Genomic DNA, 15,250 nt, shown 5'->3' on the forward strand with positions numbered 1-15,250 from the left:
AAAATGTCTTAAAGGCATTGATAAGTCATGGAAAATCATGGAAATTTCTTGGTTAAAAATTGTTTGAACCCTGTAATTAATACGTTTAGCTGCTTTATATTACACCATAAGTGTGCTGACATAAGTGTGCAAATGCACAGAAACAGCTGTAGAGTCCTTGTAGAGTAGTACTGTCCTTAGAATAAGATTCTTTGGAGCAGATAAACATGAAACTATTGACACTAATCTGAATGTCAGATGTGTGGGCTACAGTAGTGTAAAGCCTCCCATCATGGAGCTCAACACTGAAAACTCTGAAAAACACTGAAAAATTCTTCAGAATAATGGTGATCTCTACAGTATTTTTTGAATGAGGTAGATATGAGCTGGCAAAGTTTTCAAATCTAGTAGAATGTCTTTGCTGGACAGGAGATATTTCAACAAGAAACAATGAATAAGCAGGGGGTTCCAGAACTTCTGTCCTTATAATATAGGCCTACGTTTTTCAGGTCTATGGTAATCATAACTACTGCTGCTGCAAACATTTACCTGTAACTTTCTCTAGAACAGAGCAATTTTATATATATATTTAAAACCACTCTTAATGATGTTGAAACCTTAATTAAGTATGAAGAGATTGATTGAGTCCTTTGGAGCGCAACAGTAGAGTCTGTCTTTCTATTGTCTGTACACACATGCAGACATCTCTTAGCCAGCACATACACTTCCCTTTGTGGTTACAATACTGCAAGCCTGGATGGAGTTTCTCAGCTTGAGAAAAGCAATCATGTTTTTCTACTACTCTCTCCCACAACCCAGATCAACATACAGTATTACTACATGAGAGTATAAAAGACTAGGGCTGCATATTTATACAGTATTCACAAAGACACGAAGGTACCCAGAATCAAACCTGTCAGGATCAAAGTTTAGTTGTATGGCCTTCTATTACATTGGGTGAAAAAGCTTATGGACAATGAGCGGTCCATATTTTGACAATGTCAGAATCTATTGCTGCCTTAGTGATTCAGTTACAGAGATTTTAATCACTACCTGTGTCTCCTGCAAAGGTATTAAAAGCATCCACATTGATTACTCATGTAGAATCATAGATATTAGGGTTTAAAATACTTCTGCAAATAGTAACTCCCTCCCTCTGCAGACAACTCTGATGGAGATGTGGATTTCATTTTCCAGCAGGACTTGGCACACTGCCAAAAGTACCAACTGGTAATATTCAAAATTTCTAAGACACTGATTTATTGGGTTTTCATTGTCTGTAAGCAAAAATTAACATTAGCAATAAAATAAATAAATGCTTAAAATAGACCTTTCTGTGTGTAATGCATCTATACAATATGAGTTTTGAACTGATTTCCTGAAATAAAGTAACATTTCAATGATATTCTATTTTTTTTGAGATGCACCTGTATTTCAATCAAATCATTCCACAAATGTAGAAATTATTCAGTGGCTGGGCTTTTCTAAATGTGCATTTGATGATGTGGCTGTTCCTCAACTAGGCCTGTCACAGAAACATTTTTGGACAATATAATATTCTTAAAAATAATCATGATAAACAATATTGTTATAATTTGAAATTCATTTATTGCCACCGATACTGTATATTGATAATATAATCAATAATGATTAATCTGAATTAATAATAGTCTGGAATATGTTTTATGTCAGTGTATAATGCAAAGTCACACTGCAGCATATTGTCAAATGCGGTTTTGGAAATGTGCAATTTTTATATAAACAAACATACAAGCAAAGCAAAAGCTGTGTGGTATCGAAGTAGGCAAAAAACAGTCATGTCCATATAATGTGTATGATAAGTCAATACTTGAATCATGACATTATCATGACAGGACAGCATATTTGAGTACAAGTACAGAACTTTATAAATACATTTTATTTTAGTGCAAAATGAAAAGTGATTTTTACAATAGGGATCAATAGATGAAAATGCTGGGTCAGTCTTAAAGTATACAGATCTTCACAAGCAGGGCAGGATAGTTGTGCATCAAAACAAGAGGTTAGATGATCTTCAGAACAATCAGCTGCTTAGCTGGTTGGTTTCCACTCGAAGATAAAATTTTAAAAGTTTATGCTCATCCTGTTCAGGTGGTCCTTAAATGCTGATCCAGGAGCTTTTAGCACTGAAACCTGCAGATTACTGTCACATTTAGTGCTTTTACAAAAAAATCAGTTCAGGAGGCATTAAAACAGCAAACTCCAAATTCTTAGAATGTAAGAGTAAGGTCTAAAAATTTAGAATTAAGAATGGGTTAGATTTTAGGTCAGTAGACAAATTTTTCAGTCTGTTTATACTCATAATTGGAGTATTCTCAAATTTCTCAGTCTGTGCATGCATGAAAACAGACCCTGGTGTCGTAAATTAACGAGCAGTGTTTAATTCTGCGCCCCATGACAATAGAACACTTTCAGAGCAAAGCTAAACTGAAAGATTTAAATACTCTTTATCTTCTAGCTAATGTATGTTCATATTGTGGCAAAATGTGTCAGAAACCCAGAGCATTAAAATTGGGTTTTAATCTGTGAGATTATTGATGGTTGGTTGGAAATAAAAGAGCTGAACATTGACCTATTAGTTTTCCTATTATCTGCTTACCAGAGTTCATGTGAAAACAAACTCTGATGTTCTGCAGTAATCGGATTATAAATTGCGTTTAAACGCACTTACTGACCTATTAAGCCAAAATCTGATCTGGAAACATGAGCTGCATCATAATCTGTTGCATTATATTACTCACTAAGGTAACTGGAACTTCTATGCTTTCATTCAATGCTAGCAACATTAGCATTATTGACTGAACCATAAGACATGCAAAAGGTCTCAAGTTGTCCAAAAGCTACGAGAGGCTTCAAGCTTCATCAGTTTCATCAGTATTTTCTGTCCATGCAGGGATGAGCAGATGAGCTGTCATTCACCCAAGTCACATTATATCTGCTCTTGGCTTCACTGATTTAGCACAGCAGGTGGTAAGAGGGGTCCACAGATCATAGATGAAGCATACCCCAATCCCTCAAATGATCCCGGAGCTCAGCAGGATCAGATACGAGAGAAATTCACTCTCCCTCAGAATCCAGTTGACAACTTATATGAACTCATATGATGGACTTGACAAGCGCCACCATGTGGTCAACTCCACAGGCAACATCCACCACATGACCTGGTACTGTGACCTGTAAAACAGAAATGTTAAATATTGTCCATTAGACTGGTTGTCAGTGTTTATGCTAAAGCTTTTAAGCTACCCTCATTCACATTTAACATAATATCAGTTTTGCCATCTACTAACCCGCCATGGAAAATACTGGTCATCTCGTTTCCCGATGCCTAGACACCCTCTCACATTCTTGCCCCAGACAAATAATTCACCACGGTCTGAAAAGAAGAAAGACACAAACAATAATTTTTAAAAAATTATAAATGAGATAAACGCATTTTAGTTTTTTAATAGTTTATAGTTTTCGAAAGTCCAATTAATTTTTAAAAGAATAACAGTTTTTGATTTTTATAACTGCCAATACTTACTTGTGAACATCAAATGATTAGTAGGCCTGTCACTACAACAATTTGTTTGGATGATATATTGTCCCTGAAATAATTATGATACTGTTTTCTTTAATTAATTATGATTCTTTAACTAATTACGATATGGTATTCTCATCACTTTAACCCAAAAGAGCCCATGGTGATGTACATGTCACATACGCTTTAAAATCTGTCTAAACTAACACAATTTACAGCATTCTGTCCTTTACTTTATCTCATGAACTTCCTAAGTAACATATACTGAACATCTTGGGAGCATCACTACAGGACAGTGTGTGAAAGAGTGTTTGTTCCTCCCACCTTATTTATGGAATGTAGGAGTACTGGGTTTGTGCTGGAGGTAAAACTATCCCCTTAAAAAGTGTATTTTCAGCTTCTACATGTCTGTCCCAAATATTTTACCAATTCTAATGCTTTAATGAAAGGGTTTACATCCCACATAACTAGTTCTGACTTGATTTCTAGAACAAAATGTTAAAATACATGTTGTGAATTGTTGTGCGAGTTACTTTAGATCATGACTTGAACCTTAAAATATTTACAGTCATGTTCTTACAGTATGAAAAAAAAACAATAAGCTGCTCACTGAATTTATTTTATTACATTCTGAATTTGTCATCAATATTCATATATGGATCTTTGCTTCTATGGGTTAAAATATTTTTTTTCAACTGATATAATGTCAACATAATAGCATATTAAATACATTTGCACGTCACATTTAAATAGCAATGAACTTTCTATATTTAGTCATCACAAATTCAATTTAAAATTGCCTTTGCTGTACAGCACATAAATAATAAAGGACAAAACTGCAGTACCTGTGATGGCAGCAAAGTTGGTGAGTCCACAGCGAATGTGAGAGACTTTCACTGTAGGGCTGAACTCCGACCTCCCAAAAAGCGTAGCTGGCACCTTCTCTGGCATTTCAGACTCTGATAGATTAGGCCCTTTTCCCAGAATTCCATAGCCCCACACAAACATCTCTCCTTCATCTGCAGGGAATACACTATTATTAACAGGCCCCACATCAATTAAATAAGTAAAAGTATGAGATCCGGCTGGCAGAATGTTAACAAAATGCGACAGTGCCACAGATAAACATGCAACATACATGTTTCAAGACTTTTGCCATGTCTCATGGAAGCTAAAGATTGCTACACTGGCATGTGGAGCCTCCTGCATTGAATGAGGATTTGATTTCTGCTTTGTAGGCCAGTCATGACAATTAGATTATCGACTTATGATCGACGTGACCAATAATCTTGATATTGTCTATTGTGTTTATTTGAACAGTGAACAGTATTTTAGACAGTCATGCAATACCAGCCCAATGCTTTAATAATGGAGACAACATAGGCACAGTGTGAACTGCAGTAAGTGAAGAAAAAAGTAGCTTATATATTTCCCAAATAATGATGAATTGATATTATGTTGTCTTTAAAGGGATAACATTGATTTGTTATGCTATTCTATTAGCATTATATCAGTGGCATTCAAGTTTATATAGGTCAATAATATTGTTTATCACAATAATTTCTGGAACAATATATCGTCCACAAAATAAATTATTATTGTGAACCGCTAAGTTACTTTAGCCAGTTGCTGCCGGTCACGTTCTACTACCCCCCACTGTGCTGTCTACTGTGGGTGGTAATGCCTTCTATGATGTATTCCTAATGCAAATGTGACATTGTGAATCTAGGAATGGCAAATTCCCTAAGATAACACTTGATTAGTTTACATATTGCTGCCCCATGAATTTTTTACAAGCCCGTTAATGAGTACAAACACCTCGTTGACAAATTCGACCACATGAAAACATTCTATAAAAATAAGTTATTACTGTTATAGTCTAAATGGTAGACAGTTTTCTATGAGAGACATTACTGTAAAGCTTGCATGTCTTTAACAGCTCTGCAACAACTGGTAGCCATGGCAGCAACATTCATTCAGACGCTTTTCAAGACCAGTGAAGTGCAGTTTATTGGCTTGCAAAAAAAACAAACAAAAAACTATCCAATTAAGTGAAATGGTCAAGAACTTGCTTCAAAGCAAATATATTACTAACACAGAGCAGCACACAAAAGGGGAGTAAGGGCCTGAACTCACCGTTCAATATGGCAACCTGGGTTCCCCCGCATGCAGCCTGTGTGACCTTGCCCACCCCATCAAGAGGAAGCAATCGTGGAGAGCTGATCTATGGAGCACACACACAAGAGATGGCTTACTGGGACTATTCCAGCTTTATTATTTTCAATTCTACTTAAAAAGCCACACTGTCCTGTTAAATAATCCAGCTCAAGACCAGCTTTTGCTGAGAGCTGTTTTCAAATGGTCTGAGCTGTTATTTGATTGTCAAGCTGGTTAGAAAGCTGATCACGCAGGCACATTATAAACAGCTTTATACCAGTAACCTCGCTGGTTAGCCAGCTCTTGACCATAATAGCGTGTGTTGCATTTGATTTTGGTCATGCTTTTGTCATGCTTGGTCATGCTTGGTCATGCTGATCATGATACATTTATCAAGCTCTGCAATGTAACATTTAACAGGCTGCTGTGTCTAGCAGAAACTTCAAAAATTATTATGACACGTTCTAATAAACACAGATTAAAAAAACAAAACAAAACAAAAAAAAACAGTAAGCTTAAAATTGTGTAGTTTACCACAACTATTTTGACAGTTGTTTACCATGGTTTTATGATAAATATAGCCAAAATATTACCAATATAATGTCCCTGGTTAGCATTGTTAGCGATTCCAGTTGCTAACAGATCATACAGCGTTTTTTGCACCCAAACACCCTAAACACAGGTACACAGACAGAAGTTACACACTACTGTGTGTATGATATAATGAGATGCAAACAGATAGAAGTGATAATAAGGGTATGTGTAGTATAATACTACTGCTTTTACTACTGTTGATGTGCAAAGCCGCCATCTTGGATTCTGAGCTCAGGATTGGTGAGGCTTTCCTTCATTTCTAAGTAAGAAATCCGGCTTGTGGAGACAATCCAGTTAACATTGGATTGTTAAAAAATGTTAATCTACAGAGATTTCTCTCCTGAAAACCGTTTATTTTGGTGAGTTAAGGGCAAAAGAGCTAGCGCTAGTGGTTAACGGCTAATGCTAATGCTGCCCCAGCAGTGCTAGTCGGGGTTAGCAGCAGGCTACAAGCCCGTAATACTCGCGTCTGAATGGCGAAAGAACTAGCGCTTAGCGTGGTTAGAGGCTAATGCTAATGCTGCTCAAGCAGCGCTACCCAGGGTTAGCAGCAGGCTACAGGCCGATATACTTATTTCTGAACAGCAAAAGGGCTAGCGTTTACTGTGGTTAGAGGGTAATGCTAATACTGCTGCAGCAGTGCTTGCCAGGGTCAGCAGCAGGCTACATCCGATAATATTCACTTCTGAGCGGCAAAAGAGCCAGTGCTTAGCGCGGTTAGCGGCTAATGCTAATGATGCTCCAATATTGAGTCTTAGTGCTGGAGAACTAAACTGAAACTCCTATAATAACGCTGTAATTCAGCAGAGCGGCTTTACTGCTCCTTACAACCTGAATGGGTACAATTTTTAGGCGCACTGACAATTTTTTAAATAAACTTAGTGCAAAAATGATGGTACTTGAAACTGAAAAAATACCGGCATCTGAATTTAAATGAAATGCAGCATAAGCAAGCAAAATTGGCCTATTAGCTTCATCGCATAATTAACTAAAGTTCAGCCCTTGACCTCACCTGTGTTGTCTCGGTGACCGAGGCGAGCTGCAGGTACTCCGAGTTGCCCCAGCCGAAGAGCTGACCCTCTGTAGACACAGCCAAGCTACAGTCTCCATATGTGCTCACTTGCTGAATTTTGACCCCAGCCAAGTCTCCTCCAACTAGGACAGGGATTGCAGTCTTGTCGTGATGTCCTAGACCTGAGAACAAACAGGTGAGTCATACCTCTTTAAAAAAAAAAAAAAACTCCATGTTCTTTGTTAACACTAATAACTTAGTGCTTATTGTAATCATAAACCCGTCTGGACAGGATGTGAAGCCTCTGGGCCAGGTGTCTGAGTAAGTAAGATCAGACAGGGTGAAAAAGACAAAGAAAGCCACAAGAAAGAAAAAAAAAAAAAGAAGATTGCACCAGTGACACTGACCTGTCTGTCCATCTGCCCCCCACCCACAGGCGTACACTGAGCCCGTCTCTGTCAGAAACAAACTGTGGTCCTGCCCACATGCCACCTAGCAGACAGGGAGAAACATGACAGTTTATTTACAGATAGAAAAACATACAATCACTTCAATCCAATATGTAACAGGATAGTAATTGATCATTTAAAATCAATACAAGAAAAATATTACTTAAAATAAGTTTTTTTTTTTTTTAAACAAGGGGCCACACTCATTTTTGGCCAAATCAAAATAGTGAGGCTACAGCTCACACATTCAATAAGTCTGGTTGTACCTACAATGCTCTGCTGTGATGTCTTGTGTTGTTTTTCACTGTGAATCTTTCACTAGTATGAGAATTGATACTATTTATTTTACACACAATTGTGTTTTAAACACCAATTTAAAACCTATTTACAACTCTTGGGTTCCTGTCTTAAACACTGCTCAATGTGCATTGCAATGCCCACATACACACAGACACACGGCAGTGCACAAACACAACTTTTACATAAACAACAAACAGAATACAAAATAAAATAACATTCCTGTTCCCGTAAATAACCTGCTTCTGCACCTTCACAGCATGAAAAAGCAGGCCTGCTTCCTCTGCTGAGAAGCACAGAAGCGCTGCAATGTTAAAATATCAATCCGCCAAAGTCAAAGTGCACTTGGCTATTAAGGAGAATGCTTATTTCGAGCCGTGCAAGGCATATTTTTTGTGTGCTAATGATACCAAACACACACTGACGTGCCCTTAATCAAGTTGCATCATGCACACCTGACTGATTTATTGACTGACAAAATTAGTGACTATGCCTATACAGCATAGGTAAGAATAGCTTTTGTTTTACCACTGTTACAAGAACATAATTATTACCACAAAATTATTTTAAAAGTATAAAAGTATTACAGAGTTTAACGGACACGTAGCTAGATGATGAGATGGTAAATCTGGCTGGCTAGTGTTAGCTTTTAGCATAGCACAGATGCCCACTCAGTGCTCCAGCTGTGGCTTTCTTGTGCAACTATTATTCCTAACTTCAAATATAATGTAATTTATTTACTTTGCAACAGCAGTTAAATGAAAAATTTTCTTTTTTCCCCTCCTGTGAAGACACATTCTTAGTCGTTAACATTTAACTTCACTCAATTGACTCAAATGTCAATGGAAAAAAAAACATTTTTCTTACTTTTACAGTCATGACAGCTGAGATAAACAAACTGAAAATAACAGTTAAATTCACCCACCTGAACGACCCGACTCTCAAAGCCCTCTATCTTGTGGACAAGATGACTGCCACTGAAAGAGTACAGAAATGAGGTAGTGAGAAATGAGCATTAATTCATGCATCATATTTAGCATATCCACTCTTCTCACGAATAAACAGTCACATTAAACTTATACTGTAGCTCTACTTTACCTCTCTCTTTTAGGTAATTAATTAGCATGGTATACAATATATTAACAATGGCCATGCAACCAAAAATATCAGATCTCAGATTTCTTTGAAAACATAAACGAAAATGTCTGTGTATGAAATACCTGAAAGAAACCATAAAAAACAATGATATGATTATACTAAATAAGATTGCAAAATGTCTCAAAGCTATACAGTATACAAAGCACAGACCATATCAATCTGAGTACCATTTTTATCCAAGTCCTTCTTTGTTTTTGCAGAACACAACTAACACACGATCACAGCTCATTTTCCAGCATGAGTCAAATACAAGATTCATCTCCTCTTAAGCTGGCCTGGATAATTAAGCTGGGAAGGAGTGAAGCTCACTGCTGCATCACATCTGCTTATTTTGAACCAGTGTAGGGCTGGAGGCCATGAGACAAACCTGTATACTTCATTCTCAACAATCTTCCTTCCACACTGGCCATACACGTTATTACCAATGCTGAACACTGCAGAGAGAAAAGGACACCGGTGAGGAAATGATAAGGAAAGACAAATCTTCCTTCCTTCTGCATTGTTGTGTTTTTATTAGAATTATTTTAAAGAGTAAAAACGAATGCATTATATCTGTAAATCACACTGACATTTGTAACTAAAACAAAGTGATTTACGTTAGATGATTAAAAAAAAGCATTGTTGGGAATAGAAAACTTGGCTAGAAAGTATTTATATTTCGGTATGGCATGGCACATATAGGTAAATCCTTCTTGTACAGAGCAAACTCAGAAAGTTTGAGTGTTTTTTTTATCAGTCAAATAAGCACTAGGTAATACGCCAGGTATGCTAACACTCTTTTTTAAAGTTAAATAAGGGTTCACATACTTTTTCCACTAGTACTATTATGTTTTTATTATATTTGTATATATGTGTATTATATTAGGTTTGTCAATACCATTATTTTTGTCAATACCCTTGATTTTGATAAAGATCAGACCCTATTTAATGACAAACCTTTGTAGAAAACCATGGAATTCCAAAGGGTTCACATACTTTTTCTTGCCACTGTAGTCTAAATGATTCAACAGTTCTAATAATAAAAATAATCTCTTGATTGCTATTCTAGAGTTTAGGAAGATACAGAAAAAGAGGACAGCATCTGATCCTAAAAATCCTTAGTCTGAACAGGTCTGAGAACAGACCAAAACTTTAAAACGATTAGACAAAGCTTATTTTTGCCTTCAGTTTGTAAACAAGGATCTACAAAGTGCACCAACATTTTAGTTTTGGTATTTAGTTCTGGTATTTAGTTCCAGCGCTGGTATTTTGCTTTAAACTGACACCTCACTGTAACAATAGTCTAGAAATTAGTATTGCTTTACTTGGATGCTTCATTATAGATGCATCATATATGGTCTCCCCTTACCTCCTTCAGAGTCTGTGAGTACCAGAGAGTGTGCCCGGCCACAAGACACCTGCAGGACACGCGTCTCCTGGGGGTTAACCAATGGCAGAGAGACCGGGGACGGCTCCAGCACATAGTCATAACTTTTATCTATTGGGAAACAAAAGAAAATTTTATAGTCCAGTATCATTAATTTTACTCCAATCTCCACGTTTTACACATGCTGAAACAGAGTGAAGCCCAAGCCCATTAGCTGGAACTCTTTCTAAAGTTTTTAGGCATGGCTTTCTCTTGTGTTTACTTTGGCCAGGGGTCCATATTTATTCAGCCTTCATATATTAATAATGACTTGCTTACATACAGTTTTCTAAAAATCCTTTATATGGCTCTTAGCTGTTGTTGTCAGTAAAAGGATTCAACTGGATTTCTCTTGCCTAGATAACCCTTGAGGACAATCTGACTAGAGCTTTCTGTTCTGGTCTGTGGGCAGAGTTGCACATTTGCTAAAAGTGAAAAGGAAAAAAAAACTGCAAAGAAACGTGGGAAAAAATAATACAGAAGTCTATAAGAATGTTCTGTAGTTGAATATAAAACAAGACATTTTGGTTGAAATGAGAAGAGCTATTTATACTGAAAATCAGTTTAAATACTGCACCCAGCTGTTAAACATGGGGGTGGGAGTGTCATGGATTGGGACCGTTGCCTTAAGACCAGAATAGCTTGCAATCATTTTAATTGTAGAAGCAATTGATTTACAACAGATATTGCATGCAGAACAAATGTAGGAAAAGTAAAGCAGAATCTCACTGCGGTAGTGTTGTGTGCGCTGAAAGCCCAGTTGCGAGTCCTTGTTCAGGCCCATGCCCCACACTTTGGTGAGGTCTTTAGTATTAGATGCCAGTAGCGTAAAGCCATAACCACAGGCTGCTGAGGAGATCTACAAAACATAAACAAACAAAGAAAAATATATATATACCACAGAGTTATATCAATATATCAATCCTTTACAATTTTTTGTATTTCTGCATCAATCTGCCCTGAAATTAGATCAGATCTTCAGCAAATACGTAAAAAGTCTGAGGATTTACATTTATCACCTACATTTTATATATATATATATATATATATATATATATATATATATATATATATATATATATATATATATATATATATATATAATGTAGGTGATAAATGTATATATATATATGGAGAAAAAAATGCCTATAACAAAAAATAATCAAAGCTCACCAAGCAGGAAAAGGGGGACACTAAATAGAGTAAGTTTTATTTATTTATGTTTTTAATGGATCATGCAACTGATCTGTACTGAAAGTACAGACTCACATCCTTTAACTAGCAAAGTATTTAATGTAGGATAAATTTGCTTAACCAATAAACAAGTAAAAATGTATAATAAGTAATAATGTATGACCTTGGTAATGCTTTTATGGCTGAATGCAATCAAATCCTCCCAGCAATTTAGTGCAAAGCTGCAGTAGTGGAGGGCTGTTCATTATAACGCAGCTCCCTACAAACCCACTGTACACAACTTTACAAGTCAATACCATGGATATTACAGGTTTATAGTAGGTAAACATCTGACAGATTAACACCAAAATTCTACCTTCTGCTCCGTGTCGAGGCGGTAAGGAGTGAGCTGGTATTTTCGGAGCTTTTTTCTGCCGCTGTCAGGAACCACAAAGCTGGGAACCCCCAGTGCACCTGTGCAGCTAAAGCCCCACACAAACACCTTATCCCTAGGCTTTCTGTGTTCACCTACATACTGGAACACAGGCCTGTAGTCTGTTGGCTCTCTCCTCCTTGGGGCAGTGTTACCTGCTGTTGCAAATCCACGGCTGCCCAGGGCAAATCTGCAGCGACCACAGACACGAAAGCTGCTTACTGCCATTGTGAGATACAGCTTCAAGACTTCTGTGAAAAAAAAAAACAGAAATATGTAACAGCACAGTCCTTGTAAGGCACAATTTTATTAAAAGCAACACACAAACACACACACATATATATATATATATATATATATATATATATATATATATATATATATGCATATATATCTATGAATTCATCTTGAATGGACCAACAGAAATACAGCAGAATAAAATTAAGAGACCACTTCAGCTTCTGAATCAGATTCTCTGATTTGCTATTTATAATTATATGTTTGAGTAAAATTAACATTGTTGTTTTATTCTATAAACTACGGACATTTCTCCCAAATTCCAAATAAAAATATTGTCATTTAGAGCATTTATTTGCAGAAAATTAGAAATGGCCGAAATAACAAAACGATGCAGAGCTTTCAGACCTCACAGAAATCAAGTTCATAATCATAAAGTCTTAAGAGTTTAGAAATCAATATTTGGTGGAATGTCCTTGATTTTAATCACATTTTTCCTCCACCAGTTTTTGACAATGCTTTTGGATAACTTTATGCCACTCCTGGTGCAAAAATTCAAGCAGTTCAGCTTGGTTTGATGCTTGTGATCATCCATTTTCCTCTTGATTATATTCCAAAGGTTTTCAATTTGGTAAAATCAAAGAAACTTCTTTTTAAATTGTTTGCTTATTTTTCCAGAGATTAATGTTTTGAATTGCACTGGAACAACACTGATCTCTGATGTGCGATCTACATTATGTTTTTATATTGTTTGTATTAAACTATACTGAAAATAATTATTATATTATATATTATTATTAGAACCCTTTGCATAAAAGCATTATTAGTGTATAAGAGCCCAAAACATTCAAAGCACTCAAATAAACGTTGACTTAATGTCAGAATTTTATCCATGTTTAATGTTAAAGGTTGTTTTAAAGTGTTTTTATTTTTATAATCAGAAATAGATTAAAAGATGTAATGCAGCATAAAATGCTATCAGGGCAGTAGTTAAGACATCCTGGACAAAACGCACACAACCTCAGCTGTGGAAGCCGCACAAAGGTACACAGTGATCTTTGTTTAAATGCACATTTATTCATGTAGCTCCAGCTAACTAATGTAAACAGAAGGACAGAGGACAGACCCATGAAACACCAGCCTTTAAAATAAACTCAATATTACCTCTCTGGCGCCTCCACGGTACACCTGCCTTCCACCAACACAGTGACAGAGCGGCGCTTATACTCCGCTGTCTGACTCGGACAGAGCTCCGCTACAGTCTCAGTGTTTTATTCTGACCTGCTCTAAATCTGCTCCGCTGTACATGCTGTCTGATAGGAGGCCGCCATGACAGTTTACCCCTGACCTCCACCAGCGCGCTGTGTAACAGTACAGAGCTCCAGCAGGGGGCGCAGGACTCAGATTCACCACAGATAGAGGGCGCTACAACACCATTATTGAGGAGAAATACCACACAGGAGCACAGCAGTGCATTTACCACACAACGAGCTCTATCAAAACCTTACATTATACTGAAAATAAACAGCAGTCTTCATTATACTTTACTTTAGGACTACTTCAGACGTCTCATGTCATTTTCACTTTATTTATTTATTTTATATTATTAGTTTTTTTATACAATTTGATTAATTGCAGGACTGATCCTCAAGTATTACACCAAATGTTTGTAAATGCACTGCCTAATGCCTGAGACACAGATTTACTTGAGTTTTGTGAAGATTTTGTGTCTTAAACATCTTCTTAAAATTAAATATAATTTAAATAGTGGACAAATACATGCAGAGCTTCGTACAAATAGTAGCCCCCAAAGAGATGGTATTTATAGTGTTGGTGTGGTGTAGTGGATAACACCAGTGTCTGCATCATGTGGGAGACTGGGGGTTCAATTCCAGGTCTGGGTAACTATGCTACACTAATAATAGTCATTGGGCAAGACTCCTAAGACTACATATTTGGTCTACCTCTGTAATAGGCAAGTCAAGTAGATTTATTGTCAATACTGCACTATACAGCACATATAGAGGATTGCGTTAAATTACGTTACTATTTTGCAAGTACACCAAAACATGTGTATAAGTGTATAAGTGTGGCATATTAATTGAACGGAATGGAAAGAAAGCCATTCCTACGATAGGTCCATGCACATACTTCACTTCTCACATTGGGTATCGACTTATACTTTACAGTTTATTTTTAGCCACTAAAAACACATAAAGGAGTGTTCTGGCATTTTTTCTACAGATAATTCAGCTGTAATATGCTGAATTACCTGTTTACGTGCACTGAGGACGTTTTTCTTTAGTGATTTGCATTCATGGAATGGAATAAATTTAGGATGACACAGGTAGAAAACGTCTAGGCTCTCTTGTTAAACGAGTACTAAAGCACTTCTGTAGAATTGAAACTTACTAGGAGGTTACCTTTCCATTTCTGAAATAAATCAGGGCCAACATTTTCCATTTCATTTTCCTTTAGGTTTCTGCTGTCCAGTTATCAGTTGTCTCCTGCATTTAAGCAATGAAAGTAAAGCCAATAAAAATATAATATAAATATGTTCTATTTAAGTTTCTGTAATAAAGCAAAATTACTTGAGCATCATTAATAATACATTTTATTTACAAAATGTTAATTTAATTTCAGTGCTAATGTTTTCTTTACATACTGAAGTGTTCATAAAAGTGTAATATTATTTTCAAATTTAATATCAACTCTCCTTATCATTAAATTCATGTGTATTGATACGTGTCACAAGCTGACCAAAATGCATTTTATGTGTATCAGGCTCAATAGG

At 36.4% G+C, this 15,250-nt stretch overlaps 1 protein-coding gene across 2 annotated transcripts; it reads right to left on the minus strand.

Annotated features, from left to right (window-relative positions):
* Positions 1–1,878: 1,878 nt before the first annotated feature.
* rcc1l (RCC1 like) lies at positions 1,879–13,801 on the minus strand. Of its 2 annotated transcripts, XM_007245288.4 has the most exons (12): positions 13,621–13,801; positions 12,163–12,470; positions 11,343–11,472; positions 10,557–10,685; positions 9,576–9,642; positions 8,976–9,027; positions 7,712–7,796; positions 7,305–7,486; positions 5,678–5,765; positions 4,387–4,560; positions 3,309–3,394; positions 1,879–3,192 (listed from the first exon to the last, which is right to left on the minus strand). In XM_007245288.4, the coding sequence occupies exons 2-12, from the start codon at positions 12,445–12,447 to the stop codon at positions 3,115–3,117; spliced, it is 1,356 nt and encodes a 451-aa protein (XP_007245350.3). In that variant the 5' UTR covers positions 12,448–12,470; positions 13,621–13,801; the 3' UTR covers positions 1,879–3,114. The 2 variants fall into 2 exon arrangements, with proteins under 2 accessions (XP_007245350.3, XP_049331879.1); XM_049475922.1 differs by lacking the exon at positions 13,621–13,801 and having other exon boundaries at positions 12,375–12,464.
* Between the last annotated feature and the right edge of the window lie 1,449 nt (positions 13,802–15,250).

This window comes from Astyanax mexicanus, chromosome 1 (genome assembly GCF_023375975.1).
Source record: "Astyanax mexicanus isolate ESR-SI-001 chromosome 1, AstMex3_surface, whole genome shotgun sequence".
NCBI lineage: Eukaryota > Metazoa > Chordata > Actinopteri > Characiformes > Acestrorhamphidae > Astyanax > Astyanax mexicanus.

Bases quoted from the DNA above. Each gene is read 5' to 3' on its own strand.
- rcc1l (XM_007245288.4), bottom strand. From the start codon at position 12,447: ATGGCAGTAAGCAGCTTTCGTGTCTGTGGTCGCTGCAGATTTGCCCTG. The intron at 3,395-4,386 runs GTACTGCAGTTT...TCTTCTTTTCAG, and splicing joins CAACTTTGCTGCCATCACAG to ACCGTGGTGAATTATTTGTC. The intron at 3,193-3,308 runs GTTAGTAGATGG...TCTGTTTTACAG, and splicing joins ACCAGTATTTTCCATGGCGG to GTCACAGTACCAGGTCATGT.